The sequence below is a fragment of the Passer montanus genome, unplaced genomic scaffold, assembly GCF_014805655.1.
Source record: "Passer montanus isolate IOZ18808 unplaced genomic scaffold, ASM1480565v1 scaffold27, whole genome shotgun sequence".
NCBI classification, from domain to species: Eukaryota; Metazoa; Chordata; class Aves; order Passeriformes; family Passeridae; genus Passer; species Passer montanus.
Window position 1 is genome coordinate 5829152 of NW_024367372.1, and position 27989 is coordinate 5857140.

Consider the following 27989-nt stretch of genomic DNA (forward strand, 5'->3'; position numbering starts at 1 on the left):
TGAAAAACTTATTCTGAAATGCCATTATTATAGATGGCACAATGTAGACAAACATTATATACCAACCAATGCCAGTAGCAGCTGCCACTTGACTGATTAAGACTTTCCAGACAGATTTGCCTAGCAGCCCTCATGAAAATTCCAGATTTTCTCAAATTTCTCCAAGGTATTAAGGAAACACTTGGAAGGATGATATTCAGCACATACTGTCCTCAAGTTCACACATCTTAAATTGAATAGAAAAACCAACCAGCCCCAGTTTTTCCAAGGCATACTGACAAAATATCCCATGAGCTATGTAATGAGCACGTGGAAACACTTGTTATTATCACAGCCATGACACTTTGAAGGGATTCACTTCCTTCAAACATTTTAAAGCCTCAATATTTTTGCCATTTCTGGTAATTATTGGATCTCTTGCTTTTTACCAACTGTGGAAATAGCAGAGAGAAAGGATCTCCACCTACCTTTACAACTAAATTATTGTTGACAAGCTGTTGTTGTGTTTAGTATTTGGCTTTGTTGATTGACAATTTGCAGCCACTACAGGGAAAAGTCAAAATGCACTACACTCAATTCCACAGTGACCCTCTTCAATCAGGAGAGAACTAGAATTCAGAGGTCCTGGCATGCTGTTTCACTAAGGATTTATTCTCTTAGCATTTCAAATCTAAATCTGAAGTCCTCCTACAACCTTTTCAAGAAACACTCCACAAATAATTAGTATTTAAGTTGTTTGTTTTGCATTTACTGACAGACCATAAATAGATAAAGAAAAGTCTCGTCAGTTCTACCATTAAAGCTGGTCTGAGTTTGCCCCCTTTCATTCTGACAGCAGCAGAACCAAACAAGGTATATGTGCAATCAAATCAGCAGTAGAACATGTGGAATGAGTAAACATGGAAATTTTTTGCCAGTTTTAAACCCACATTTCTATCACCCCTCATCTTCTCCTCCCCTTACCTGAACTTGCTCACAAATTGGTGGTGCAATGCAGGAACTCAACAGCACGCTGGGAATGGTGGTTTCAAAGTCAGCTCTGTGGCTATTCTCAAATCCTGTAATTTCTTCACTGAAAAACCTTGAGGAAAACTCTGGAATCAATGAAGCAGGATGTTTTAAAAGCAAGGTGTGCCAATTAGACTTTAAAAGCTTAAACAAGTTACAGCAGGTGCTCAATGGTTGTATTTATTCATACCCAGTACGGAATTAGGTACTTACAAAGCAAGACCTTTCAAGCTACTGAGTGCTGCTACTTACACTCAGGAGTATGTTGAGTGCTACTGATTTGAGGCCTAGATGGAAATGTCTCTGTAATCAGATGCAACAGAACCAGAGGCAATAACTGTTACAGTTCCCAGTTGGTCCTCAAATCAATATTAACATAGCTTACTCTCAAATGTATGTTCAAAGTAACACAGTTCAGTCGCTAATGTATGTTCAAGGATGAAGTACTGACACCTTGCAATTCAATAAATGATTTTATGACACGGGAAAGCAAACTACTGTGTAAGCCTAACACCATCACAGATACTGCTTAAGAAAAAATATAAGGTCAATTAGAACTAGACTGAATTAATTTTATTTCCTTCCAAAAAGAATAGACACTAATTTAACTGTATACAGAATTTAATTTAACTATAACTATACAAGTTTCAGTATATTGTCCTGTTCAAAAACTGCTTATATATAAAAGAAAAAATACTGCCAAAATTCTAACGCATACTTTACAATTAAATGTCCCAACTTTCTTTCTACTCCTAATAACCTCAGACTAGAGTTGCAGTGTTCAGATTAACTTATGTATGGATGAAAATTCCCTTGGTCTTAAGTGCAGTTTCTTTATTACCCATGTTTTTGCCACTACCACCAACACTGGACTCAAAATTCTAAGTTTTACAGTATTAGCAATGAAAACGTTGATGAACCTTTTAAGAACAGAATTCAGAAAAAGATTAACAACACTTTTTACTGCATTAAAATATGTTACATGCCTCTAAAAAATAACTTATGCATTTCTCTGCATTTTCTTCTGTTTATTAATCTGTCACATTTTACTATAGTATCTGCTAAGTTTTCTTTGAACACTTGAACAAATGAGAAGTAACCACTCTTAGTTAGACCATCAAAACTCAACTCCATCTAGTTCTCTTAGAACTTCAAGTTCTTGTTTTGAAACAAAAGGTGTCCAATAAGGTTCCAAGAATTTTTATCATTACACTCAAGCAAGTTAGCCAAAAGAAGAAACAGTTTCTTTTTTTCCTGGTATGATCAGCCAAACCCTAGCATTCCTCCACTTTCTATTGTTACTGCATTTAAACTGCCAACATCCCTTACCTTGACTAAAAAAAGGTTTCCATTTAGTTATTTCCTGTACTGTTTTACCTAGTTGCTGTCCAGGCACACAGAACACTCCCCACTACACTGCCAAGTCTCCAAATCCATCATTCCAGTTAATGGAAGTCTAGGTCACTCAAAACCAGAATTACAGTCAGCAATTCTGTTTAGATATACCACCTGATGTGGTATTAACTGCATCGCAAATCACTGTAATTGAATGCAAAGTAAAGGAAACTTGAGTTTATTTAGCTTCCAATTTCTGGGAGGTCAAGAGGAACTAGAACTGCTCTGGACAACAAAAGAAAGTTGACTGCGCTTACAGATCATTTTCTGCCAGATTCTTTCTTTAGGACCACTGTTTTATTGTTGTCCTTTCTATTACATGGGGGATGTACATATTATCAGGTGTTAATAAACGGTCAGTGCCTGTACAATACATTCTACAACTGAGCACCACTTTCCGTAACTGAACAGGCAAAGAAATTACACTGAACATCAGCATCTGGCAGTATTTCTCCAAAAAAAGTGACTAAAATGGGTTTAAATTGATTAACACTATTAAATCACATCTAATATTTGATACTACATGATTTCATTACAGCTATACGATACAATTATACAAAATGTGTTAACATCAAAGAATACAACCAAAATTAAGATAGCAAACAAAACCTATATAACTTTTCTTTCTTTACAGGAAAATACTTTTGAAGTATGCATGTAACTGCCCATTCTTTTAAAGAAAATCTACCGCAAGCAAGTTATCAACCTCCAGAAAATCACACATAGCATTACTACGCATATCCCCAAAAAGTGTACAATATGCACACTTGGAAAATACAAAATTAAAAAAAATTGTAAGCAACAGGTGAGCTTCATATTTATAAGAATGTGAAAAGAAGTCCAATTTTAGCACTGTTGTATAAAGAATTGTCTTTTCTGATGCAAGTTCGTGAGCTGACCCGTCCGGTTGGGGCCACACTTTACAAAACACCGTGTTCTTGAAACGCGGCTACAGACCAAGGTGGATCATCTTAGCAATGTCACCTTCAAGTTTTCTGTGTGGTTTTTTTTTGCTTTTTATTTACTACTTATCAAAACACGTCCTTTAGTTTTGTAGGGTCCTTTTTTTTTAAAATTCTTTCCTAGAAACAATATACAAAGGGGAGCGTATTTCTTTCCAATTGATTTTCCTGTAAGATGCTTTGAGTTCGAGAACGTTCTCCTCAACTTTCACTGGTTGTTTTTGGCCTTAGCGTGTGTTAAGATGTGAGATTTCAGGTTGGTTGATTGCGCAAACTTCTTATTGCAGCCGTCAAACGGGCAAACGTAGGGCCTGTCGCCAGTGTGAATTCGCACGTGTGTGCGTAAATTGAAGTCCAGTGAAAAACGCTTTCCACATCCTTCAAATGTACACTGTTGGAAGGAAAAGAAGCACTCTGTTAGCTAGTGGAACTCATCTGCGTCATGGAGCAGAAAAACAGTCTTCTCTAAATCACTAGACTGCTAAACATGAAGCCAGAGGCTGAAAATTGTTATGGGTGAAGCTGTGGGGAACCCCTGTGAACTGCACTACAAACTGCAAGACTTCAGGATGTAGTATATATCCAATAGCATATGTTTTCAAAGAGGGAAATAAATGACCTCCAGCTTGCAAGCAAGCACTTCTACTAAAGACACCTCCTCTGCATGTACCTACACTGTATGACAAAACAGAAACAGGATTTCACACCCGAACTTCCCCCTTTGAGTGATGATTTGCAAAGACTTTCTCATTTTACCTGCTTTACTTTTAAGACGGGCTTGACGTTTAGTGCTTGACAGCACATTTAGTGTTACTTTGATTTACCACACAGAATATTCAGTATTCTGTACGCAATATGCAGTATTCTGTATTCAATATTCAGTATTCATCCAAGTGAATGCCTGAGGACTGAAAATCAAGTTTCTGAAATAATTTATTGTTGATTATTTTAGAAAAGACCCACATATCTTAAGTATGTTCTGGGGAACACATATGTGCTGAAGACTAAGAATAACTTTAAAGATTTACAGGGAGTATGATATGAAGAAGGCAGGGGACCTCTGGTGGCAGACGCCCACGTGAATCAATATAAATGGAAAGAGATTCAGTGACTTCATCATTTTGTTGAAAACTGATTAACAAACCCTACTGAAAATTAGTACTCTGAGGTAACTACCTGAACAAGCAGCCCCAAGTTTCAGTTGTCCACAGGCACTAAGCTGAAAAGATGATGAGGATAGACATTTTCTTACTTCTCTAGTAACTGCAGACCTCATTTTTAAAGAGGGCAACTTTACATCATCTTTTGAAAGGTATCTCCCACGTACACTCAATTTGCCAATTTCTAAGAGCAGTCCATGTAAATAATTATATGACAGCCTAATCAACTCAAGGGCGCTCCCAGTTTGTCAGGTGCCTCATCTGATTTTAGAAGAGCCCTAGTATGCCCAAGTCCTGAGGAAGCCAGGGTACAGCTAGGGTCTGCAGTGTTCCCAGGGAGGTGGTGGCCAGCAGTACCTGAAAGGGTTTCTCTCCGGTGTGAACTAGCTGATGCCGCTTTAGTTTCGAGCTCTCCACAAAGGCCTTGCCACATTCTGCACATACGTGTACTCGAGGGCCGTGAGTGTGCAGATGCTTCCTCATGGCAGAGTTGTCCCTGAACATCTTTGTGCAGCCCTTAAAAAGAACAGTGAAACTCAATTAGTAGATAAGCTAGTTCTCATAAAGAAGGTTTTATCTGCTACAGTACAAGCATTTTAAATGCTTTTATATCCTCAATACTTTCTTAATAGTTGGCCCTGAAAAGAACAGCCCTTACATTTACTTCTTAAAAAGCAATACAAGAAAAACTAATCATTTGAAAAGCTGACAAAATAAAACCTAAACCCAATCCCAAACCCTTTCCTCATTCAGTATTATGAACCATGTGCAGTCAAATGAATAACAGGACAGTCTTATGGAGAAGATGCAGACTCTGACAGAAGCAAACGAAAAAAAAAACCAAATAAAAGCACTTAACAGGTTTCAGAGGAAAAAAGCAAACACAAAACAAAAGTCCAACCAAAAAAACAAAAGACAGAAGGAGAGTTCATGGATACCTATGGTGTACTCTTCGAAGTGCTATACTCCGAGAACTACAGTACTACAATATATTAGTCTCTAATACACCACAGATCATTCCCTAATATCTACTGGTATGTACACCATCTCCCAACATTCTGTCCTCTTCCTTCTCTGTCCTTCCCATTTCTGAGAAAAAAAATGGAGCAAGAGGGTTTCCAGCATGTAACAACTTACAGGAACTACCTTGTCCAAACTGGCAGCACAGCCTGACCACTACCCCCTTGAGACAGAGAGTGCCACTGCTGCTGCAGATTAAACCTACAAAGTGATACTGGGCAGCAGAATACAGCACGAGCTAGTCACAGCTCAATCCAAAAGCAGAAGACACATTAATTCAGGTACAGCACAAATAGTCTTAACCTGGGGGTCAACCCTGCATTGACAGAGGAATACCACTTTTGATTTCAGAGTATATTTAAGCCAGCAGTGACTTGAGGCTCCATTTACCTAATCTTTCTACATTTTTTTTCACTTCTTAGTGACAATCAACAAATATCTATCATGTTTTATAAATGTCTTCCTCAAGGTTCAAAATCCCTCATAAAATCCTATTCATAATCATAAACCCTATCTGTACTACTAGTGATGCTGTTTAAACTTTTATATATATAACACTAGTCTGCCAACACCCCTGTGTTATGTTAAAATTTAACAGTACCTAAAGGACTGTAAAACTGCTAATCTTAAATTCTGCAGGCTTTTTTTTCATTTCCTACACAAATACATTTAAATAAACTTTGTTTCTTACAAAAAAGGTGAAATGTCACTTTCAGGAGTTCTCTCTTCAGGCACTAGGACCTCTTTGGCTGATTTTGAAGTGTTGTGCCATTCGCTGCACAAAGCAGAAGTGGGTGGGGCAAAGCAGTGCCAAAGTAAACAGACCATCAACTTTTTTTGCCTTTATTTCTAAGTTCCTTCTTGCCTCTGAGGGAAGCAGGTGCAGCTACAATATTTTTCTTTTGTTAAACTGAATTAAATAATAAATGCATAAAGCCAACAAGCACTACAAGATAGAAAATGGAAGGATAGAACATTCTTTCCCCCCCCCATTTAGATGAAGTTGAGGCTATGAAAAAGTAAATCAAAGAAATGAAGGTAACATTCCTCAGTATAGTAAAAAATAACTGTTCCTGTATCTCTGCATACTGTATTACAAAAAAACATGACACTTTCAGAATGTGGAGAATTGGAAATCAATATAAGCACAAAGAGGAATTCAGAATTTATATGAATTCAGAAAATTCCTTATACCAGAAAGTAGCCTTCTATTCATGCTCTCTAATAGATAATTCTAATAGCTATCTGCCCTGATTATTTGCTTAGGCTCACACTTATCTAGACCAGAAGTCAGCAAGATTGTGTTTGTCTTTTTTAGTCACAGACTAAAATCAGCTAAAAGAAGCACTACAAAAGCTGGATAATGCAGTAAAGCCACAGGCTACCAATCTAGGTGACTGGCAACATTTATTCAAGACAGAAGCTTCCTTGCTACCAGAGGGTCAGAATCGTATCTCAAGGATGCCTGCCTCTCTCTTTCATGATGATGCACTTTCCAGCTCTGTGGAATGAAATTCAGAGTGTTCCAATAAAGCTGACTTTGGCATCTGCACCATAAATTGCTGATTCCTGATCTAGACTCCAAATCTGTCATAGTTTCCAAGCAGAGGATATATAGATCTTAGGAACGTACTTTGAACAGCTTTCAGAACATTCTTTCAAGTATGTATTCTTGGGTGTCGGGAAATCACAACAGTAAAACCAGCATGTTAGGGACTGTGCATCATGGTTACCAGAAGATTAGGGATGCACTAACCTTAAGACAAGGAATGGGAATAATATATTATTCAGTGAAAGGTTTTAAAGGAAGCCTCTAGAGAATGACAACTAAAATACATTTAACTGAGTGTATAGTATTAACAGTAAGATATTTTAGTTATTCATTCTCAAGAGAAAACATCAATACAAAATTCTGATCTACAAATTACTATCTACTCAGAAGCTGAGCACTTCACTTACTTTGTGAGGACAAGCTATCGTTCGTGGAGCATCATCTTCTTTAATTTTTCTTGGTTTCATTCTTAAAGAAAACAAAAAACACAAGTAGAAACACATTAGTAGACAGCTCTTCTCCCCAAAAGTGCCTACATAATGAGCATATTTTATCCCCCAGTATTACATGTGTCAATGGTACTCACTTTAACATTTTCAAAACCTTCATAAAAATATTACCAGTATAATTCAGCATTTGGAATGCTCTGCTTTCCAGAAAGACCTCTCAAATACAGAATAAGACATTTAATACCATCTTCTTAATCCTCTGAATATGTGGAAATTGAGATTTTTTTCCCTCCTGACATATGCTAATTGCAATTAGGAGGTTTTGTTTGAAAACTCCATTTGTGCTGTGCCAGTACCCATGTGACCTATTTAGCTTCACTTCCTCTCCATCCGTGCAGTAGGACATGAAGGAGTATAGGTTCAATCATTCTACAGTATTTCCATCACACAAGACTTCCAAAGAAAACTCTACAGAAGCAGGAAAGCAGAATCAGGTAGGTTGTGGAATCTACACAGACAACACAGACATCCATTTCAACCACAGAAATGCTAATTACTCTTACTTTAAGGCATTGTGCACACAGATTCCATTCTTGGCAACTGACAAGAAGTCACCAATTTACCCCGGGTCACTGACAAGGATCTTCATTATTTTATGGGTGCCACTAACCTCCCTTGCTACATAAGGAGCCCAGCAAATTATTGCTAGTATGTGTTAGGTTTATTTTACATACAGTAAGACTCTGTACAAAACAATCCTGAACAGTGTTATAACAACCATCTGTCAGAAGAGCCAGATGTGATTCTAGGGATCTGCATTGCACTTTCAGCTGTCTTTATTTCTCTAACTTGTGGTGCTGTGTTCAAACAATTAAAAAGAAAAGGTTTATTTCCATCTAACTATAGCAGTAGGTGGGTGTAAATAAAGGGACCTCCGTGCAGCTGAGATTCCCTCAGGTGAGCAATGAGATTTGGCACATCCCCAAACCTTGCTGTGGAAGCAGAGCTGGTGTGCTCATGAGGGTTACTGAACTGCTTTTCCTGGCAATAGAGCACATGGCAGTTCTGTGTGACAAGGTGCCTACATATCATATCTGAAAGTTAATCCACAGGTTTGGTGGTGTTCCCTAGCCTCAAATAGAAGGAGTAGCTTGACATCAACAAACTAACTGGAATTATCTGAATTCCAGTTCTGGTACACACTCTTCTTAATGTTAAGAAGGAAAAGTGTCTGTTGCTATCCATGACAGTTTTAATCCTCATGAGTTCTGTTTCTGGAAACTGATATAAAATAAGGTTGGGGGAAGAGATTTCCAAGCAATGCATATATATGTACTTTTTTACATCCCTTTTTATTAATTTATATGAAAATAGCTAAACAGCAACTCTTAAACACTCAAAAACTTCCCAAGAGCTGTAGGGAAAATAAACTAAAATGCCTCCATTCTAACCACAAATGCAATTGGTTTCTGCAAGCAGAGTGCAGACTTCTTTGGTACTGTCACACTCTTACGGCTGAAATCTGCTTTCACCTTCTTCCTTCACATGGACTGCTGAGAGCAGTGAAAAAACTCCCTAAGAAGTCCTGAAGACCCAGGAAAATCATCTTACACTGCCAGTGGAGTGACATGTGACAGACAAGTCTCCCATGGCTCTGGCAACCATCACTGGTCCTGACTCTGAGTCCTTTTCAGTACTGCAGATGTAGCACAGTTCAAGTGATCATCTACAGACTAAAGCACTTGACAGCCACTTCACAGACAACACTAAACCCCAAGGATTTAGAGGCTGCTTTTGCTCTTTTTTTAAGTGGGCACTTGGGAAACTCTTGCTTGCCTCAGCATCTCCAGACTACACTTGGCAGGTACAGAGCTATCCTGAAGAACACTACAGTCTCCTGCAGGGTTACAAACACATTTACAGATATTAACAGTGGCTTGCAAATGGGTGTAAGGTGTTTGTGTTGACAAAGCTCCTCTTGTGCACCACAACCAGCAGTACAACTAAGATTTCATCAACTTAAGGGCAGAAACATTCGGAATACAGCAAACTACATCTGTTCCTGTACAGCAGTCTCCTCATTATCTTAATTTTCACACAACTATCTTTTCCAAGACTACAGAATAACTCAGTTGACCTTACTGATTAGACTTGTGCTGTTTTTAGTTTACATAGTCTCTTTGAGTAAAGTAGTAAAATACCTGACTCCAAACAAGTTACTGGGATTAACTGACTGACTGCATTCTCCAGTGAGGTCCAGACTCAATAGTACCACAGGTACTGAGGCTGTAGGAAAACACACACACACAAAAGCTGTCTTTACAGGACCCCTACAGAAAGCTTTCAATTACCTTTAGGATGGGATTCTCCTTATTATGCCTCTGTGATTTCAAGAAACAGGAAAAGGGACAGAAATGAGCAATTGTTAAAATGGTCACAGAAGAATGATTTGACAAGATGGGACAGGAGAGAACAGTGTGTCATGATTTAATTCCATTAGAGAACAAACATCCTGAGGAGACAAAGCTGGTGCCAAAACTACCTCCTTCTAATTCAATCAACCTGTTAAATGTTGGCTGAGTCATCCTCCAGCCCCCAAAAAAATGAAGCAAAAAAAAAAATTTCCTAGGTCTGAGATCTGTGTCCCTGACATGATCGGATGAGTAAAACCACTATTGTTCCAAAGTCTTAACTGGCCACCTGTAAAGGGAGTGACTAGACCAAGAGAACTGCTAACAAGAGATGTGGCAAATACCTTTAGTGGGTAGTGTCTGCATTTTCAAGCTTTGTGTTAAATTCTCTTCCTGGCTCTTGTATCTTACCTCCGATATTACCTCACTCTCTGAGAAAGAAATGCTGCAACAGTGTCATCTCTAACAGGCTGCTGAGGTAGAGTGAGAAGGAAAATACCCTGGGCCAGTGCAGGAAGGAAGCCTGAGGAACCAATTCCAGGTGAACTGGATGGTCAGACACGGGACAGACTGCAGCATCAACACACACCTTACATGTTTCAGTTCAGTGTCTGAGCGGGCAGAGAACATGAGTGTCCAACCAGGTCTTTTTAATGTTCAGGCTTTGTTTATAAATTAAGCAGCATCAGCCCAGTAGTATACTTGAACATTTGGATACAAATGACAAAAAGGTTCAGTTAAAAAATGAGCAATTTTACATCTTCTCGCTCTTCATGGAAGCACAGCAAGTTAAGCCTAAAATGTGGAAGAAGACTCTGCTTATGCACAGGGTTCCACAGATAACCAGGATTATCAACAAAACAGCAGCAGTCAATGCAAAAGAAGAGATGTTAAATAGAGTTCAGGTTGTATCTCAGTGCCACAGGCAGGAGGAAGCTGGTGGGCCCTTTGTACACCTGGATTAAAGGCATGAGGGAATGAACACCACAGGCACAGCTATCGTAGATCACTGTGTCAAAAAATGTCATCCTGCTCACAAAGCTGCAGAAGCCGTATGGACAATCCCTCAGAGAAGAATTTTAAGACTTACATATTCAAATGTACTAGAAAAAAAATGTTTTGGTCTTACTTTAAAATTAACTTTCTGCAAAAGGAGACCAGACTAGAAACAGTACCGTTGATCTTAATTACACTGGTGCAGGTAGCTCATTCTGGTGGTGGTCAGACTTTTGGCTCCCACCCAGTAGAGCATCTCTACCAGCTCCATCCAAGTTTTCTTAGCCTGAAATATTAATCAAAAACAACACTCTAACAAATATCACTATTTAACACAACTACAGACACACGCATTAATACTGGGGCGGAACTTCAGAAACAGCTGCCTTTGCAGAAAGTCAATTTACATGGCAAGACCAAAATCTTCATTTCTGCTGTGAGTTTACATGCGTTGCACCTAGGAGAGACAACTGCAAATCAATTAACTGTGACAATCAGGAAAGGTACCTTGTACCTTTTGGATCAAGTCACTGGGACACTGCAGTTAAAGGCTATGTCTTAACTTGCACTAGGGGAGTAGAGGGAAGGAATGGGCGACAGCAGAGGAAGCAGGAATGCATGCAACCCAATAGCTTTACAGAATGAGCTGCATAAAAGCACAGTCCCTTGTCCATGCATAAGGAAAACTGAGTGAAATCACACATATTAAACCACTCAGTTTCTAAAAATAAAGAAAACAATATTGTCACTGTGCTGTATCTGAAAATTAAATCTAACTACTTCCTTTCATCTACACAGCTGAACTGAGAGTACTTCACCCTAAGAGAACCTTAATCCCCATCCCAAATCCCTGTTCAGAACCTACAGACTTGTCAACTGATGTAATTTTTAGAGTCAGCCATAGAAATGGTGTTAAAGCTGGGAAGAAAGGAAATATAATTCAAATAACAGTATAGAATTTCCCCCTTGCTCCATAATCTCCCTTTTTTAGCCACTGCTAAGGAGTTTTGTGTTCTCAGCTCCCTTCTGCTCCCTCTATACCTAAGGTTAATCTTAATAGCTTTACTCTTTCTCTCTCAGGCAACTCCTTTAACACATCCTAGAGTTCTCTCATGACCAGCAATGATATTCACCTGTGATGGCCACCCCTCTCCACCTCCCCAGTCAGAGGTGGAGGAAATTATTCCCTCTCAATAGTGTTACAGGCACTGCTGAGGAGCTCCCCTCATTCTGCCATTCCCCTTACAGTGCCCTGCTGAGCAGAACCAAGTTGAGTGTCACAGCCCTGTGCTACTGCAAGAGTTTATTTGTGCTGAACTACTCCTGGAACTGGCTAGACTGGCTTTTGGATAAACAAGATGAAAGGGGAGTGGCACAAGGTGTCCTAGGAATCTATCTACATTCAACCCAAGAACAGCCAGTGTCTTACCTGCTTCAGTCACAGTTAAGAAGAAAACTGCCATAAGAAGTTCTTTCACTCCATGATTCTGCTACTAGGTTTGTCCCAGTTATGAGGAATATCTCATGTGTAAACAGGGACACTGACCTGTGCCGTGGGGCACAGAGCAGGAGGTGTCCCCTTCCCTAGAAGAATACTGGGTAAAGCAATTGCCATTTTACTGCCCTTTAAGCTTCTCTGTAACAAGAACAAAACCAACACAAAAGCATACACCTTATAAAGAGGCCTAAGTCGTAAATCTGGATGACCAGAAGGCTTTGTCGCTTCTAAAAAGGGTGTCCTATTTCAAACTAATGCAGTTTCCTCTCTTTTGTTTTCTACAGGTTTGGAAAGCAGATAGAAAGGAAGGCAGTTCTCACAATGGCTCTCCTTCAGAAAATACACCAAGATCAGCAAAAAAAAAAACAAAACACAAAGAATAAAGTTTTTACCACCAGGACCCATTACTGTGCCAATTTCCCAGCTACAGGATATTCCTTCTTATTTCTTTGTTTTACTGATGCCTGTGTTCTGCTGTCTCAGCCTGTTCAGTCATGTGTTTGGAAGACAAGAGGGAGGGAGGGGGCAACCAGGGATATCCTTTTTGGTGGGTTGCTTTGAGGGAATTTGCCATATGCACATTATAGAAATATCCCTACTACCTTCCTAAGTTTTCATTACCAAACAGCTATGATTTCTTCACAGCTAACTACTGAGCTATCATCAACTTACATTTGGACAAAGCATTTTATTCCACTTGAAGGGATTCCCAGTTTCCCAGTCAAAGGTATCAAATGAAAATATGGTGATTTATTAGGTTTTGTCCTTCTGAGCCGATCATTCACAATTAACATTTCCCATTTTGGTATGACTGCAAGAGAATTCCACCTTTTTCTTTTTTATTGTGTTTTCAGAGCATGCTAGAGAAAATTCAACAGAAGAAAGTAATCTGCAAAAAGTGATAAACTTCCAGCCATGTGTAACTTTTGGTCATTCATCTACACATTACTGAACATGTCGATGTTCTGACACAGCCTATTTATTCACAGTGTTTTCAATGGAATCATAGAATGCATAAAAAGCTTTTCCAGGAAAAACTGTCAGAGTTCCAGTTAAAGGATTCAGATTCCTGCTACATGACTCAATGACATATGCTCTAAACCAGGCAGTGAAGGACAACTGCATTGCAAGAGACACTGCAAGCGCTCACTCTGTGAGAGCCACCAAGCTCTGAGCGCTGGTGGCACTGCAGCTGCTCAATTACCACAGTTCTGAATTATTTTTTAAAGGCCTGCAGAGCTACAAACAACTTCAAACATCAGGTTTGTCCCTGCATTACCTTTCACTAACTAGATCATGATCAGAATACCAGAACCTTGCTCAAAATCTACTACCACTAGAATTCAAGCTTTTTCTGTTTAAGCTTAGCCTCAGAACTTTGTTCCTAATAATCAATGCAAGTATTTAAAATCAATTTATCCTTAATCAAAATAAGTTGCATTTGTGATAAACAGGGGATGTAGCCTGGTTCAGAGGAGGTAATTTCTACAAATGTATGGTGAGAATCCTTCCTGCTTTAATGAAAACCAAAAAGCAACCCTACATAACTTTCTCTCAGCTACACACAATGCACTTAGCATACAGTTTTACTAGCCAGTTCACACTTCCTTAAATGTGGACAGTCACAATTCTTTTTTTCAAATAATCTAAATACAAATTTGTAATTCAAAACCTTACAGGCATGTGAAGCCACTTAAGTTTAGAAGCAATTTTCAACTTCATGTGGTGCTAAAAGTTTTCAGAATACAGCTACTAAAAATTTTTAGCTTCTGAACTGTAAAGCAATGAGCAATGTTTGGCAATCTCACAGAACTTTATACTAAACAAACACATTCTTTTAGCATGAAAAACTGTACTCCTTGAACCTCCAAAGCCAATTCCGGCCATGTAAACCCAATTTTTTCTTCCAGCTTGCCATGCAAAGTTCCTAGTGATACTGCACACAGCAAGGTCAATAAGTCAACTGAACAGTAGTCTGAATCCATCTTATTAGTTAAGGAGTCCCTTCAACACAAGAGGACAAGACCTTAACAAGAAATATTCAAATTCTAACACACCCTCAGAAAAATAAACAAACACAATAATTTAAGACATAATATACAACTGTAAGGCAAGAGTAAAAGTTTGACAGTCACCGATTCTGACCAAGAAATCAAATAACTTTTCTTAGAAAATGCATTAAATTCTCATGCATCTACAGTTAAGCTATGAGAACAATTCTTCCCAGGTTTTGAGAAACTTGGGGATATTACTAAAGGTGATATCCACGCAAGGTGCTTCCTCTACCACCACACATTCATCTTCTGACTGAAATGGATTACATTTTATCTGCTGTGAGAAAAGAGGCTGTACACATAAAACTGAATCTTTCCACTACATGCTACAAATTCCAGCTCTGGAACTTCCTAGAACATTCTGAAATACTATAAATATAGAAAAGTAATAATTTTGAAATGTTGCCAGCAGCCACTATTTTCTCAATAGAAACCTAACTAAAACATTCCACAATATTCAGAAATATGCAGACACATCTGATAGAAGCAGCCTGGTCATTTCAAGAACCCCAAATCCTGACAACCATTTCAAATATTCAACTCAATCTGAAGAAAAAATATTCAGTATTTGCATGGAGAATACCCAGCAAGAAACTATTTCTGCTTCCTAACAAAAGAGAGCTATTCAGTACTTCAGTGTCTAATAATACTATGTACACTCAAGAGTATCACTTAAACATTTGCTTTCAAAAAAATTTTATTAACTCCTCAGCAGGTCCCAGAGAACATTACAGTAACTTTGATAAATGATAGTAAAACATAAAGACTATCAATAGGTAGAACCATCCATCACTTCAGATAAAACCCTGTTTTCAGCTATTTATAATGTGCTTTTATACATTTCCAGATCAGACAGTCTGAAGCAGGACGCAAGCCCTACAGAACTATTTTACCAGGAGCCCTCAAAACTCATAGTTCAATGGCTTCAGTGAAAGTAATTGTGGGATGAGGCCGTGCTGTTATTCCTGCAGCACAAACACACTACAGAGTAACAGGACAAAACTTGTAAAAAGCAGCAAGATCAAAAAGGTGAAACTGGAATAAATGCAAATGTCACTATAGGATACGAAACAACACAATGCGGACTTGCTGCTCTTTTCAGGGTAAAAAGGGGAAATTTATTTTCTGACTCCAACATTTATAGATTTCCAAGTGACAGTGGACTGGAGGGTGAAAGTGCCACCTCTCCAATGACACTGGACAAACCAACAGTCCATCAAATTTCTCCTCCTCCATAAAAGAATGCAAAACAATAAGTTATTTACAGAAGTGTGTGAGAAAGTTCGTTACAAGAATGTAAACATCAGAAGGCTTACAAAAACTTTAAAAATCAGAGAGACATGCAAACACTGAACGCCAAGATCCAGCTAACCAAGAAGCCAGACCATCTAGCAACTACCTGGAAAAAGGTACAGTCTCTCACATGACAACATGTCATCCTTACTACCTAGCAGAGAGGCAGTGTACCTTTTTCTCGGTAGTTACTAGTTGTACCAGTCCACCTGCTCTGAGCATCAGAACCGCGCACCCACGCTCTAAAGAACAGCCAGCTGCTACAAAAAGGAAAATGAATGTGGCTTTACAGGTGTTTTGCTTTCATGTTGGGAAAACGCGGCAGTGTCAGGCAGAGGCAGCCTGCGGCCGTGCCCAGAGCGGAGGCACGGCACGGCACGGCACGGCACGGAGCGGGGCCGAGCCCGGGCCCGCGGCTGCCCCCTGCTGGCCACGGTGCAGCGGAGCCGGGCCCGGCACAGCCCCCGCCCCGCCCGAGCCACGGCAGCACCGCCGGAAAGGAAAAGTCACCTTGGCACCCAGGGCAGCCTAGTGATAGCAAACGAGCGACAAAGTGCGTGATTTCAGATCTTCAGCTTAAGGAGCAGGTGAAAAAGAACAGGAAGTGGAGTTGCCAACTGAATCCTGTAGATTTACTAATTTGTACTGAACAACCCCAAGGCAGCATTTCACTTATCGGATCTTTAGGTGCTCAGGAATTTAAGGCTACTCACATTAAAGAAATATTCTGTCATGTAAAATCACAGAATTGTTAGGCTTGGAAGGGACCTCTAAAGACCATCTAGTCCAATCCCAAGGCAGGGTTACCTGGAGCAATGAGTGATGCAGTCTATCAATTAATGCATTTAGGTCCTGTCTTACCTAATGGAACTGGAGACTGGAAGACACTGAATAACTCAGTGCTGAATATAAAACCCTGTTATTTTAGTTCAGAACACAGTGGCTGATGCTGTGTTAAATCCCTTGTTTTAGAAGATAATTAAATGGAATTATAAACCATAGTAAATATACCGTTTTGCCTAACAGTTTCATAATTAAACCAGTGAAAATAACACCATTTTAAAGCTCCTTTCTTCCTACTTACCTAGCAAATTCAGCCAGTTGCTTGGGATCTGAGAGGTCAATGCCAGGTATTCCACCAGGAGGAAGTTTCTTCCCTGTCATGTATTCTGAGTAATCTGGAGGAGAATTCTCTCCAATGATCTGCTCTTCCACCACTGTTTCATGGTCAATATCCTTTTTATCATCTGAAATACAAAAAATACTGAATTCAGTACATACTAAAGATCAAAACAGCATACAATTATTAGGCTACATCTGAATACAAATTCACTATTGCTGCACATTGAAAAGAATACACTGCACTTCCAGATTTCCACACTAATTGTCAAGAGCAAAAAGACACCCATACAGTTACAGCCTGAAGAACACAAAGAACACAGTGGGTGAGGAAAAAAAGCAGAAACTGCATATCTACTTTAAGCACAAACAAATATAGAAATTAGTAGAACAATCCTATAAATGTTGGCTGCCCTTGAAAGATAATGTACTTTTCCTGAAACAATGCCTAAATATTGATTTCCTTAACCTCTTCAGGACTAATCTTCACTATACCCACACTGATACTCAGCAGCAGTCCCTAACTTTACAAGCCTATCAGAAGAGCAGCACTTACCCTAAGATGTCAGGACTACTGATCTTTACTTCAGAGTCTTCAGACTTCCCTAACTTCCAACAGAAGTGTCAGAGAGACAAGAAATTAAAAAATAACTGCTGATAGGCTTCAGTACCTGCCTGTAAAATTGAGTTTTTCTCAAAGACTTGCAGACAGATCTCAAAGAAAGCAAATAACTCAAACTCATGTGTCTCTCTCCCAAGGGGGCTTCTTCCTTCTGTGGCAAAGGCCAGCCTGAACTCTTTCCCACTCCACTATGTAAACAGCAGACTGGGATTATTCAAAGCTTTGATCTGCAAGCCAGTTAAGATACTCTTGTTTGCTCTAGAGCTCCTCCTATGAATTTGTGCTCAAGGACTGCAGTGAAATCAGGTGGAAGACCTGCTGTTGCTGTCTACTCACGTTCATACCTTAGAAAACACTGTACCATGCATTCTATCTCCTCTTGCTATTTTATAACAGAAACTGAGAGACACAAAAATGAGAGAACAGAAACATCCATCTATGTTCCTCACTGCAGTGTTCACAGCAGCAGAAAGGAAGACACAGCACCTACCCTGTTTTCCACCCTCAAATACACCTGGGACAACAGATGTATATATGGCTGTAACTACTCAGCTCAATGTAATACAACTTGACAGTACTTCTCCTACTACGTGTATGGAGAGAAGATTCTGGAAATTGTTTTATACACAAGAGGCTACACAAAAATAACAGGAAGTTTTATTTTACATATATTGTTTAAGCAGTGGAAACACAAGGTGATAGGACAGAAATAGTATTTCACCAACAAATAAAAAAAAGATAGGAAAACATAAGGCAGAAAACAAAAGACAAAATGTTTCGGGATTTTTCCCCTAAACAGGAACACAGGAAATAAAATTAGTCATTACTCAGTAACTTAGGCTAGGGAAGAGAGAACAAGGCAAACAAATAAAAGAAATATACCAGAAACAAATTTCTATTCCATTTGTAATGCCTGCTTTTAATGTTTGCCACCAAGCTATTTCTAGAAATGTTACTGCTAGTTTGAGGTTTAATCTGATCTACCAGATCAAATAGCAGTTCATGTATATTCCATGGTGAAAGAGGAAAACAGACTCCAACGCTGCAAAGACAGAAGTGTAAATAAGAAAATACTATCTGCAGCATTATACTCAAACCACAAAACTGATTATTGACCTTTTTAGTTGCCCACTCACCACCACACAACCTTTCAGATCCTACCAGTGCTTTAAAAAAACAATTGAATTCACCTTAAGCGAAGATTATATGTTAAGTTTTACAGCAATTGAAGGAGTTACCAATTCAAGTCAATAAGCCTCTAGTTTGGCAACAATTTGTTCTAACAGAAACGTGAAAAAAGACTGGGAGCTCAGAATGACACAGAATTGTTGCAAAGCTAAACGTGACACCTTCTCTGTGCTTAGACTAGAATGAGATCAGCTGCCCTCAGTGTGGCCATTTCAACATCTACCTAGAATGTCATCAAACAGTCAAACTGCACATTCATAACACACTCAAGTTTTCATTTCCTGCCTCACATCAGATGAGTCAACTAGGAAATTCTGTATACATTCTTAAAGATCATCTTTCTTTCTCCAGCACAAAGGTTTGCTATTCCACAGTGCTTTCTTGCTATTTGAGGACCAAACTGAAAGCCAGCCTTCAGTGGCTTTACCTCCCAAAAGCCTGCCAACAGAAGTCAATTCCACAGCTATATAATTCCACAGACTACTGGAGCAAAACACAAAAATAGAATAAAACATAAGAAAAATGATTGTTTAGTATATTAACAGTTATATGAAAATAAAAAACCCACTACATTTTCCTATAACAAAAAACTCCATCTCTACAGCAGCACACACTTCCAAAAACAAATTTAAACCAAAACAATAAAATACAAAACAGTTAACCTGAAGTGTAATGTTAGGCTGGTACTTCTGCAAATGTAGCAGCAGACTTCAGTACCTCTTTAGTATCATGACCATCCTGTGACATTATCAAGTCATTGGGGAAACAAAACAAAAACACACAAAAGACCCCCCCACACTTTTGGAGGAAGTCTGGAAATTGAAAAATTTTACCAATGTCCTCTATACACAAATTTACTTTATTTGTGATGGCCTATCAACCTGGACTAGGCAGCTCAAAGTCTGGAGGGTAAAGTGCAAGCAAACTTTCACTCGGGCTGATCTGATCATTCTCACTGCAAGCTGGACAAGTTAACTGTTTGTTGTTTTTTGCGTTCAAGCAAGTCCTAATGCCCACTACAAGCAAATTACCTCCCCCTTTTCCTCTCATGAAGCACCAGAGAATCAAACATACTGCCTCCGAAGCAAAGCAAAACACAACACAGACACAACCCTGAAATTGCAGTGACACCTCTGGATGCCACCCATGTGAGTTATATACAGACAGAACCACAGAGCCAGTCAGGTAAAGGAAATGAAGTACTATATATACTGTCTGATCTACTTTGTTTTGTCCCTTAAAACCATGTGAGACTAGAGCAGACTCAAATATAAAGCATTCAGCTGTAGCACTATTCTTCCAGATCCAATGCAGCTTTCTGACTGAACTTGAAACACAATTTTAATGGCCTCCCCCTACATTCTTCTATGCCAACTTGCATTAAGGCAGATACTTAGTCTAAACTGGGTTGTTCTATTCTCGGACATACCGTAACACACCTTCATGTTCAGTGTCCTTCCACATGCACATCCCTCACTGCTCCCTAAATACGGGCAATTATACATCTTGAACCAGACCCACTTAGGCCCTTCATAGCAAGTATGTCAAACATTTTTCTACTAAGATCACTGGAAGTTCAGTGTTTAGCCAGATGTGTCTTGTGACTACTGGTGAAACAACCTGAAGTTTTAAGAGAACCAAGCCCAATTATTGAATGAAGTAGGAAGAACCAAGATGACTGGAATGAAACTAGTAACTCCATGCAACAAATCAATAACAAAACATGGCAGAATCTGCTTCCCAATACTTTACTGATCACATCTTGCTCCTATGCTACAATTTCTCCATCTCTTACAGCCCTTCTATTACACAGAAAAATCCACCCACCTTGGAATCCCATTATTTTGTGCATTTCTTGAGTTGCACCTGACAAATCTGGAACTCCCCAGCTTGCTAAGATGACCCTCAACTCTCAACCCAAGAAACTCTGTCATTATTTTTTCCTCAGTTTTATTCTTGATTTTCCTTGTTATTCTTGATTTCATCTAAATTGCCAAATCTCTGAGCCATCCTCCTCCTCTATTACTGAGCAGGGAGAACGCACTGTTGTTCAATCAGTTTTCATCTGAGGAAAACAGAGTGCAAAAGAGAACTTTCGAGATACACCTGGTAGCAAAGCAATGACACCTGATCCTACAGCTTCCTCCTCGAGGCACCAAATTAAAAGACATTCTACTTAGCCACTAAAAGGATGAACATTTAAGCTTAAAATATGATCACACATTTTAAAATTTAAGTTAAACACATTTGCTTTTAGGAACAGCTGAAAAGCAATTACAGGATAAAGGATGTATTCGGCAGCTGTGCAGTACCAAGGCTCTGTGGTAACAGCTTGGTTATTGCTACCACATTGCAATCTCCTCAGGCAAATTAGTTCATTGGTCATGTTTGGAAGCAAAGAACTGTAATTAGCTTGTTAAATAATACAGTTATTTAGCAGACACTTCTGAATGTTAAAATTCCATTTTGCACAGTATGTCATTTTTTAACCTAAACGGCTGCTAGGTTACTTTCCTTCTGACGTGCCTTGCACACAGATGGAGAACAGGTTCTTCTTTCCCTGTGTCACCCATCTCTTATTTCACACCACTGAGACGTGAACTGACAAAACCAGTGCATATATCAACAGTCATCATCTGACTCCAGCACTTCTGAGACTGTGCTGAAGCACTGTGACCTTCTGAATGGTCAGCACAGGAGTGACTCGAGTGCCCCAGGGAAGGAACCAACAGCAGTTTAGAGGATTGTAGTCTGAAGGTGGGCTAAGAAGCAAATTAACTGAGTCATTTTAGATGGTGAACCACATTTGTGTATTTCACTTTCAAAACTGAAAATACATTTAAAACAAACGCAGAGAACAGTCTACCTTATCACTGGAAAAAATGTCAGGGCAGATTCAATACTTAAAACAGAAGCCTGTATCATTGTCTTAATCGGAGTCAGAAACAGACCGTCATCTTAATATTTTAAACTGGAGAATCACTTTCTGCCTTAATTACAGCAAACTCTGTAAGAAGCTCATTACCTATCTGACATTGCAAAGCATTTTGGCCATCCCTGATACAGCCCCACAACTGAACTAAGTGACTCATCTATCATTTATACTACATAAGACAACTGGTCAGACAGCAGATGGTTATTTTTCTCACCCCTGCAGTCTGATGAAGTAAAATAAAAACCTTTCTATTTTTTGAGTCATTGAAAGTTCAAGAGATTTTGAAGAACCTTCTAGAAACCCAATATGAACTCCCAAACTTCCAAATAAGGATCCACAGCACAGGTTTCCTGTATTATGGAAAATAATTTCCAAAAGATACATGTAACTTCTGTGTCTTTGTCTTTCCCATCTAGGGATGGGACTTGAGCAGTTTAACATCTGTGGGCAATATTTGGTTGTGCTACTTCAGCCCTTAGTTTGCAGACTATGCTTACAATAACAGTTTAAGCCAACACCTATTTCAGGTTTGGAAGCTTGACAGAATCATTACCTAGAAGATGTAGTTACACTAATCCATTTTTTCATCTTTGAATTTAAGCCTCAATTGCTTGAAATTTCCAGCATTTGGTGCAACCAGCATTTAAGCACCACCTTCCCAAATGTTCCTGCATGCAAGAATCAGTTTTGCAAGCACCATCTGACAAAGTGATTTCTCACGATCCTTCCCCTCCCCCTTCACTATTGTGCACCCAACCTGGAAAATCTCACTAAAGACAACGATTCAAGCTGAATGCAGCAAAGGTACAAACAAATTCCACTTGATAAGAACATTTTTTCTAGTACAAACTGGGGCGTCTCACTTGGACTAGATGCAATTTATGTAATTTTCTGATACATATATTTGATATAAAGTAAACACACTACGAGAATGTGATTGAACTATCCACCATATGCCCTCTTCAACCCTTTCAGAAATACACCTTCATTCACTTCTTACTTCCACGAACACATGAATAAAGACAAATAATTGTATTCTTAAGAACTGAAATTAGATCTGAACTAGAACAAGGCACTCATGTTTCAAACTAAACACTTTAATCATGGGTCACAAGTTTGATATCACCATAGATACCAAGGTGATAAGAGAAGTTATGCGAAGTCAAAATTGTTGCCAACAACAGTACTGCAATTTCTGAGAAACCACATAACAAGACAAGAATTAAGTAGCCCCCTTTAGTCACATTGCTATATATTTCACAGATTATTTCTACACATTTCAAGAGGCGCTACAAGACATGTTATACTCATTTATGGAAAAAGATTTATGATTGGTTAAATTTAGTACCACCCCTGTACAAGCCAATGTAGTAGCACCAGCAAACAGTAACAAGGAATTAATTCACATTGTCTTCCCACACTGTGGTGAGCCAAGTAGCCTTCTTCCCAATTCAAAATCCCATGCACAGCAATATAGGGCTCATTGTTTTGTCTTGATGCATGGCCTTATTTATCACTTGTCTTTTGATTAACTTTTCACTTAGCTTTTAAAACAGTCAACTGAATCAGCATGCAAGCAAATCTTTAATTATGTCAAAATATAGATTCAAACCTACTACATTCCTTCAAAATAAAGTAGTTTGATTCTTCAGGGAAACTTTACAACTACACTTTTGCAAGCCAGTGATTCCAGGTTTTTTGGGCCTTTATTTAGTTTGAGGTTTTTGGAGGAGGGTACTCAGGTCGGGGTTTTTTTGGGTTTGGGTGTATACCCCTCTGCCTCAAGTTTTGGTTCTTTTTTGACTTCTCTGACAACAATTCAGCCTCTGATGTTTCAGGAAAAAAAGGCAAAATAATTTTAAATTTTTTTTTTTAATAGAGGAAAAAAAATACCCAGCATTTGACCACATAAGCCCCCTTTAAATAAATAAAGTGCATATGACAGTGAAAGAGCCTGTCCAATATTCTCAGTAAAACTTCACAACACTCTCAACTGAGCAGGTTATTACCAAGGCTGTTTGAAGCTGGCAGGTGGTGTCTGCATGCGCAAAGAGAGGGGAACTCAAACTTTTCCCCCATATATTTGATTTTGCTTTTAGAACAGCATTTTTTGGCAAGTCACGTCAGACTAGGTATTCTTTATTCTTCTGCATCGTGGATATAATTGAGTTAAATGTAGCAATGTACTGTCCAGTAAATTATAAGTGGGTATCATTGCTACTGAGCTCCACGGTCATGCTCCTAAACAAGAAAACCACCAAAATCAATAAGGCTACCTTTGATATAAAAGCTGTGTATGTGGGAAGACAAGCAAATTTATTGATTATACACATGCTTCACTTTGGCCAAGTAATAATTAGCATGCAGTCCTAAGGAAGCATCCTATCAGGCACTCTGAATTTCCGAGTGCAAATGCATGCTAGAAATTGTCAATTGATCTCAGCGAGGTCCTGCATCCTGCCAGCTCATGAGTCATGCAGCCACTTGCATTCAGCGACCTCCAGCCGCTTCCACAAGCCAGCAGACCATATTAGTTTCTATTATCTTTTATCTTTCTTGGATGGTCAGTTCTAATAAAACTACTAGCAAGGGAGTTTATTCCGTTTCATACAGTGATACAGAAGCACAGAGAACACCATCCTAAACAGTATATGGAAAACTCTTCAGCAAGAAGAACTTCAATCAAACTCATTGGGTTGTCAACTCACATGCCAATACTGTCAGATAACTCTGTGAAACTTGCTAAAGTAGTCACCTGTATTTAAAACAACAGCAAAAATCCATACCACTGTGCTTTCTATCTTTATAGGCAGGAGAACTCAGCTGTCCAATACACCTTCCCTTCTACACCGTCCTTTCTACACAACTTCTAGCCATGTGCAAGCATCACAGAGTACAAACATTTTCGAGTACATCAAAAGCTTCAAGAGTATCTCTATCTTACTAGACCCCTTCTAAAAAATTCGAAAGAGCACAAAAATTATGATATGCAAGACAGATTACCAACTTACTATTCAAAAAACACCCATCAATTTAAATATTACGTGAACTGTATTATCTGACCTCTTTTTTTTCACGTTTATGTAACTTATGGACAGAACTCTATTTTTTACAAAAATTATTGCCGGTAGCAATGCTCTGTAATAAAAAAAAAAAAAAATAAAGTGGGTAGGGCATGTGCATGTCAGCTTTACTCCAAGCCCCATAGATACTAAATACCTTCACAAGATTTTACTGCCTTTAAAAGACACTCCTACACACACAAAAAAAAATCCTCAAAAAACCAGAATCTCCCACGACAAGGTCTCCCTGTGCCTACTTAAAAAGCTTATTTAAAGCTCCAGACCTAGCCGAGGAAAAGCCCGACGGTTTCCGAGCGCCAGCCAGGAATTGCCCCTTTCCTCGCGCGGCTCCCAGGGACGGAGGCCAGCTCCGGGGCCGCCCCTCCCGGCCGTCACCCCCGGCACCCCTCGGGCTCTGGAGGGCCGCTTGTTTGCGGCCGCCCCCTCCGAGCCGGCGGGAGGCGCGGGCAGCCCCGCGGGGGCGAGGAGCCGCTTCCCCTCGCCGGCACGGCGGGCTCCGGGCGGGGAGGCCCCACCCACCGCAGCGGGCCGGGGCCGGGGCCGGGCGGCCCCCGGAGGGACCGCACACGGTATTTCGGGGTTCGCCGTCCCCGGGCCGGGGAGCCGCGGGCTCGGGGCGGGCGAGTTTTCGCTCGCACATCGCGGTCACGGCCCGGCGCACACGCCTCACCCGCGGCCGCGGGGCGGGAGCGGCACGGCAGGCAGGGAGCCGGGGAGGGGCGGCGGGACGGGACACGGGGGAGAAGGAGGACAGAGGGCGGCGGCGGCCGGGGGAGGGGAGGGAGGGAGTGCGAGGGGCAGGCGCGGAGCGGGCCCCGCGGGGAGCGGCGGCGGGGCGGGGACGGGGGGAGCGCGGGGAGGTTCGCCCCGCACCCCGCCTCCCCCTGCTGCAGAAACTACGCCATTGCGGCCTGGCCCGGGAGCCGGCGGCGCTGCCGCCCGCCCGCGCACCCCCCGCCGCCGCCATCTTGGCGGCCGCCGCCATGTTTGCCTCCTTCCCCCCGCCGCGGCCGGGCAGGAGCGGCGGCGGCAGCGCAGACCCCGCCATCTTTTCGGGGAGCCGCCATACTTGCCCTGGCGATGAACATGGCGGCGCCCATCGCACACATCAAAACATGGCCTCCCTTCAAAACAAAACTGTCCCGGCCGCACCGCGCGGCCGCCGGCGGGGCCCGCGGCCCAGGGAGGGAGGGGTCCGCAGCACACTTACCCGAGGCCCACATGGTGACCGAGAACTCCCCCTCCAGGGTCTTGATCTGCACCTGCTTCTGCTCCCATTTCCTGCCGCCGCCGCCCTCGGCCCCGCCGCCGCCTCCCCCGCTCAGGTAACTCTTCTTGCTGCTCTTCTTGCCGCTGCCGCCCTTCTTAACGCGGCCTCCTCCGCCGGCCGAGGAGGAGCCGCCGCCTCCGCTCTTGCTGCCAGCGGCGGCCACAGTGACCAGGGTCTGCTCGATGTACTCGTCATCCCCGGCGGGGGCCGGCACGGGGATGAGGATCTGGTCCTCGAACCCGTCGTCGGCCCGCAGTCCGTCCGAGTCGTCTCCCCCCACCACCTCCTCGCGGGTCTGCACCAGGATCACCTCCTGGTGGTGGTGGTGCAGGTGGAGCTGCCCCCCGCCGCCGCCGGCCGCGCCGCCGCCCGCCCCGCTGGGGTCCCCGTCCGACACCAGCGGCTGCAGCGCGATCATGGGCTGGTGGTGGTGGTAGTGATGGGGCGGGTGGTGCGGGCCGCACTCCTCGCAGCACTCATCCTCCTCCTCCTCCTCCTCGTCCTCCTCGCCACCCACCACGGTGGTCTCGATGGTCTCCACCGGGATGGTCTCCACCTCGATCTCGTGCAGCTCCACGATCTCGGCCGGCATCTCTGAGCCGTCCGTGGCAATGTACAGGGTGTCTCCCGAGGCCATGGCGGGGCGAGGGGAGGCAAACAGAGCTCCGCGGGCGGCGAGGGGGCTCCGGTCCGCTCCCCTCGGCGGATGGTGGGGCTCGAGCTCCTTTCGCCTGCCCTCCTTCTCCTCCTCCTCCCCCTTCCACACAAACACCAGCGCCTCGCAGCCAGCGACAGGCAGGGAGGAGGGAGGGAGGGAGGGAGGCAGCACCGCCAAATCCCGGCCGCGCTCCCTCGCGAGACTTCCGCCGCTGCCGCCGAGACGGACCCCAGCCCCGGAGGCCGCTGCCGCCGGACTCGCCCCCCCCGCCGCCAGGCGGCCAATGGCAGCGCCCGCCGCGCCCAGGCGAGAGAAGCGGCCAACGGGGGCGCGCCGTGCCGCAGCGCCCCGCCCCCTCTGCCCGCCCCGTCCTATCACGGGGCGCTGCGAGCGCGGGGCGCACCTCCCTCCCGAGCCTGGGACGGATGGACGGGCGGGCGCCGAGCTGCGGCCGAGCCTTGGGACGTCTGAATGCTACAGTTGAGCTGTTACCGGCACGGGGGAGTTTTCCCCTCTCCTCCCTTTTTTCCTTCTGGAAAGCCCTTTGGAGCGGGGAGTGCTCCCCGCGGCGCCGCTTTCCCGCAGCCGTGCATGGCGGTGCGCACAGACGCGCCGGGGGCTTGCGGAGCGCCGGCTCCCGGTGCCGCCCCCAGCCCGGCCATCAGCGGCCGAGTGCACGAGCTCGCGTGCCGGGAAACAGCGTTAAAATAAGTGAAGCGTTGCAGGTCAATCACCGCACAAAATTCCGCTATCCCCTCATTTAAGCCATCCAGTGTTGGCATTTGCCTTAATTATTAACACATCTCTCCGTCCCCGAACTGCGTTGCTCCCCAGAACCTTTCCAACAGCAGCACAACAAACAGTTCGTGCCTTGCAAACGCAGCAGCCCGGCGCTCCAGTCGCACTCCGCTTCCTTCCCCTTCTGCCAGCTGCTGCAGGACATCCCTTCCTTACCCCGTCATGGATCTGCCGCGTGCAGAGCTGCCGAGGGAAAAGTAACACTCGTGAGTGTGTTGCGTTTGGTTATTCGCTTTGTCGGGGGTCGGGCGTAAATCAGGAGCCGAATTTTCGAAGAAGCAGCTGCCCGTCTTGATGTGACCTAGCAGATGTTAAGGGTCTGAGATGAGGAGCTGTGGACTAAATAATCTGAATAATTATAAATGTTGTCTACAGGTAGCCAGAAGTCCTTCAAAGGGACTGTGTTAGCTTCAGTCAGACGTTAACGTGCTGGTGGCTCTACAAGTATGTACATTTTTTTTAAAAAAAGGACGTTTTGGATTATACAAAGTAAATTAGTACCATCGAAGGTGAGGGTT

General features: G+C 42.1%; 1 protein-coding gene across 1 annotated transcript; it reads right to left on the reverse strand.

The window, feature by feature from the left end:
- Nucleotides 1–726: 726 nt before the first annotated feature.
- On the reverse strand, nt 727–27032 carry YY1 (YY1 transcription factor). Its single transcript, XM_039712441.1, has 5 exons — nt 25956–27032; nt 16883–17045; nt 7505–7565; nt 4883–5041; nt 727–3756 (listed from the first exon to the last, which is right to left on the reverse strand). Exons 1-5 carry the CDS (start codon nt 26650–26652, stop codon nt 3574–3576), a joined length of 1263 nt encoding a protein of 420 aa, XP_039568375.1. The 5' UTR covers nt 26653–27032; the 3' UTR covers nt 727–3573.
- Between the last annotated feature and the right edge of the window lie 957 nt (nt 27033–27989).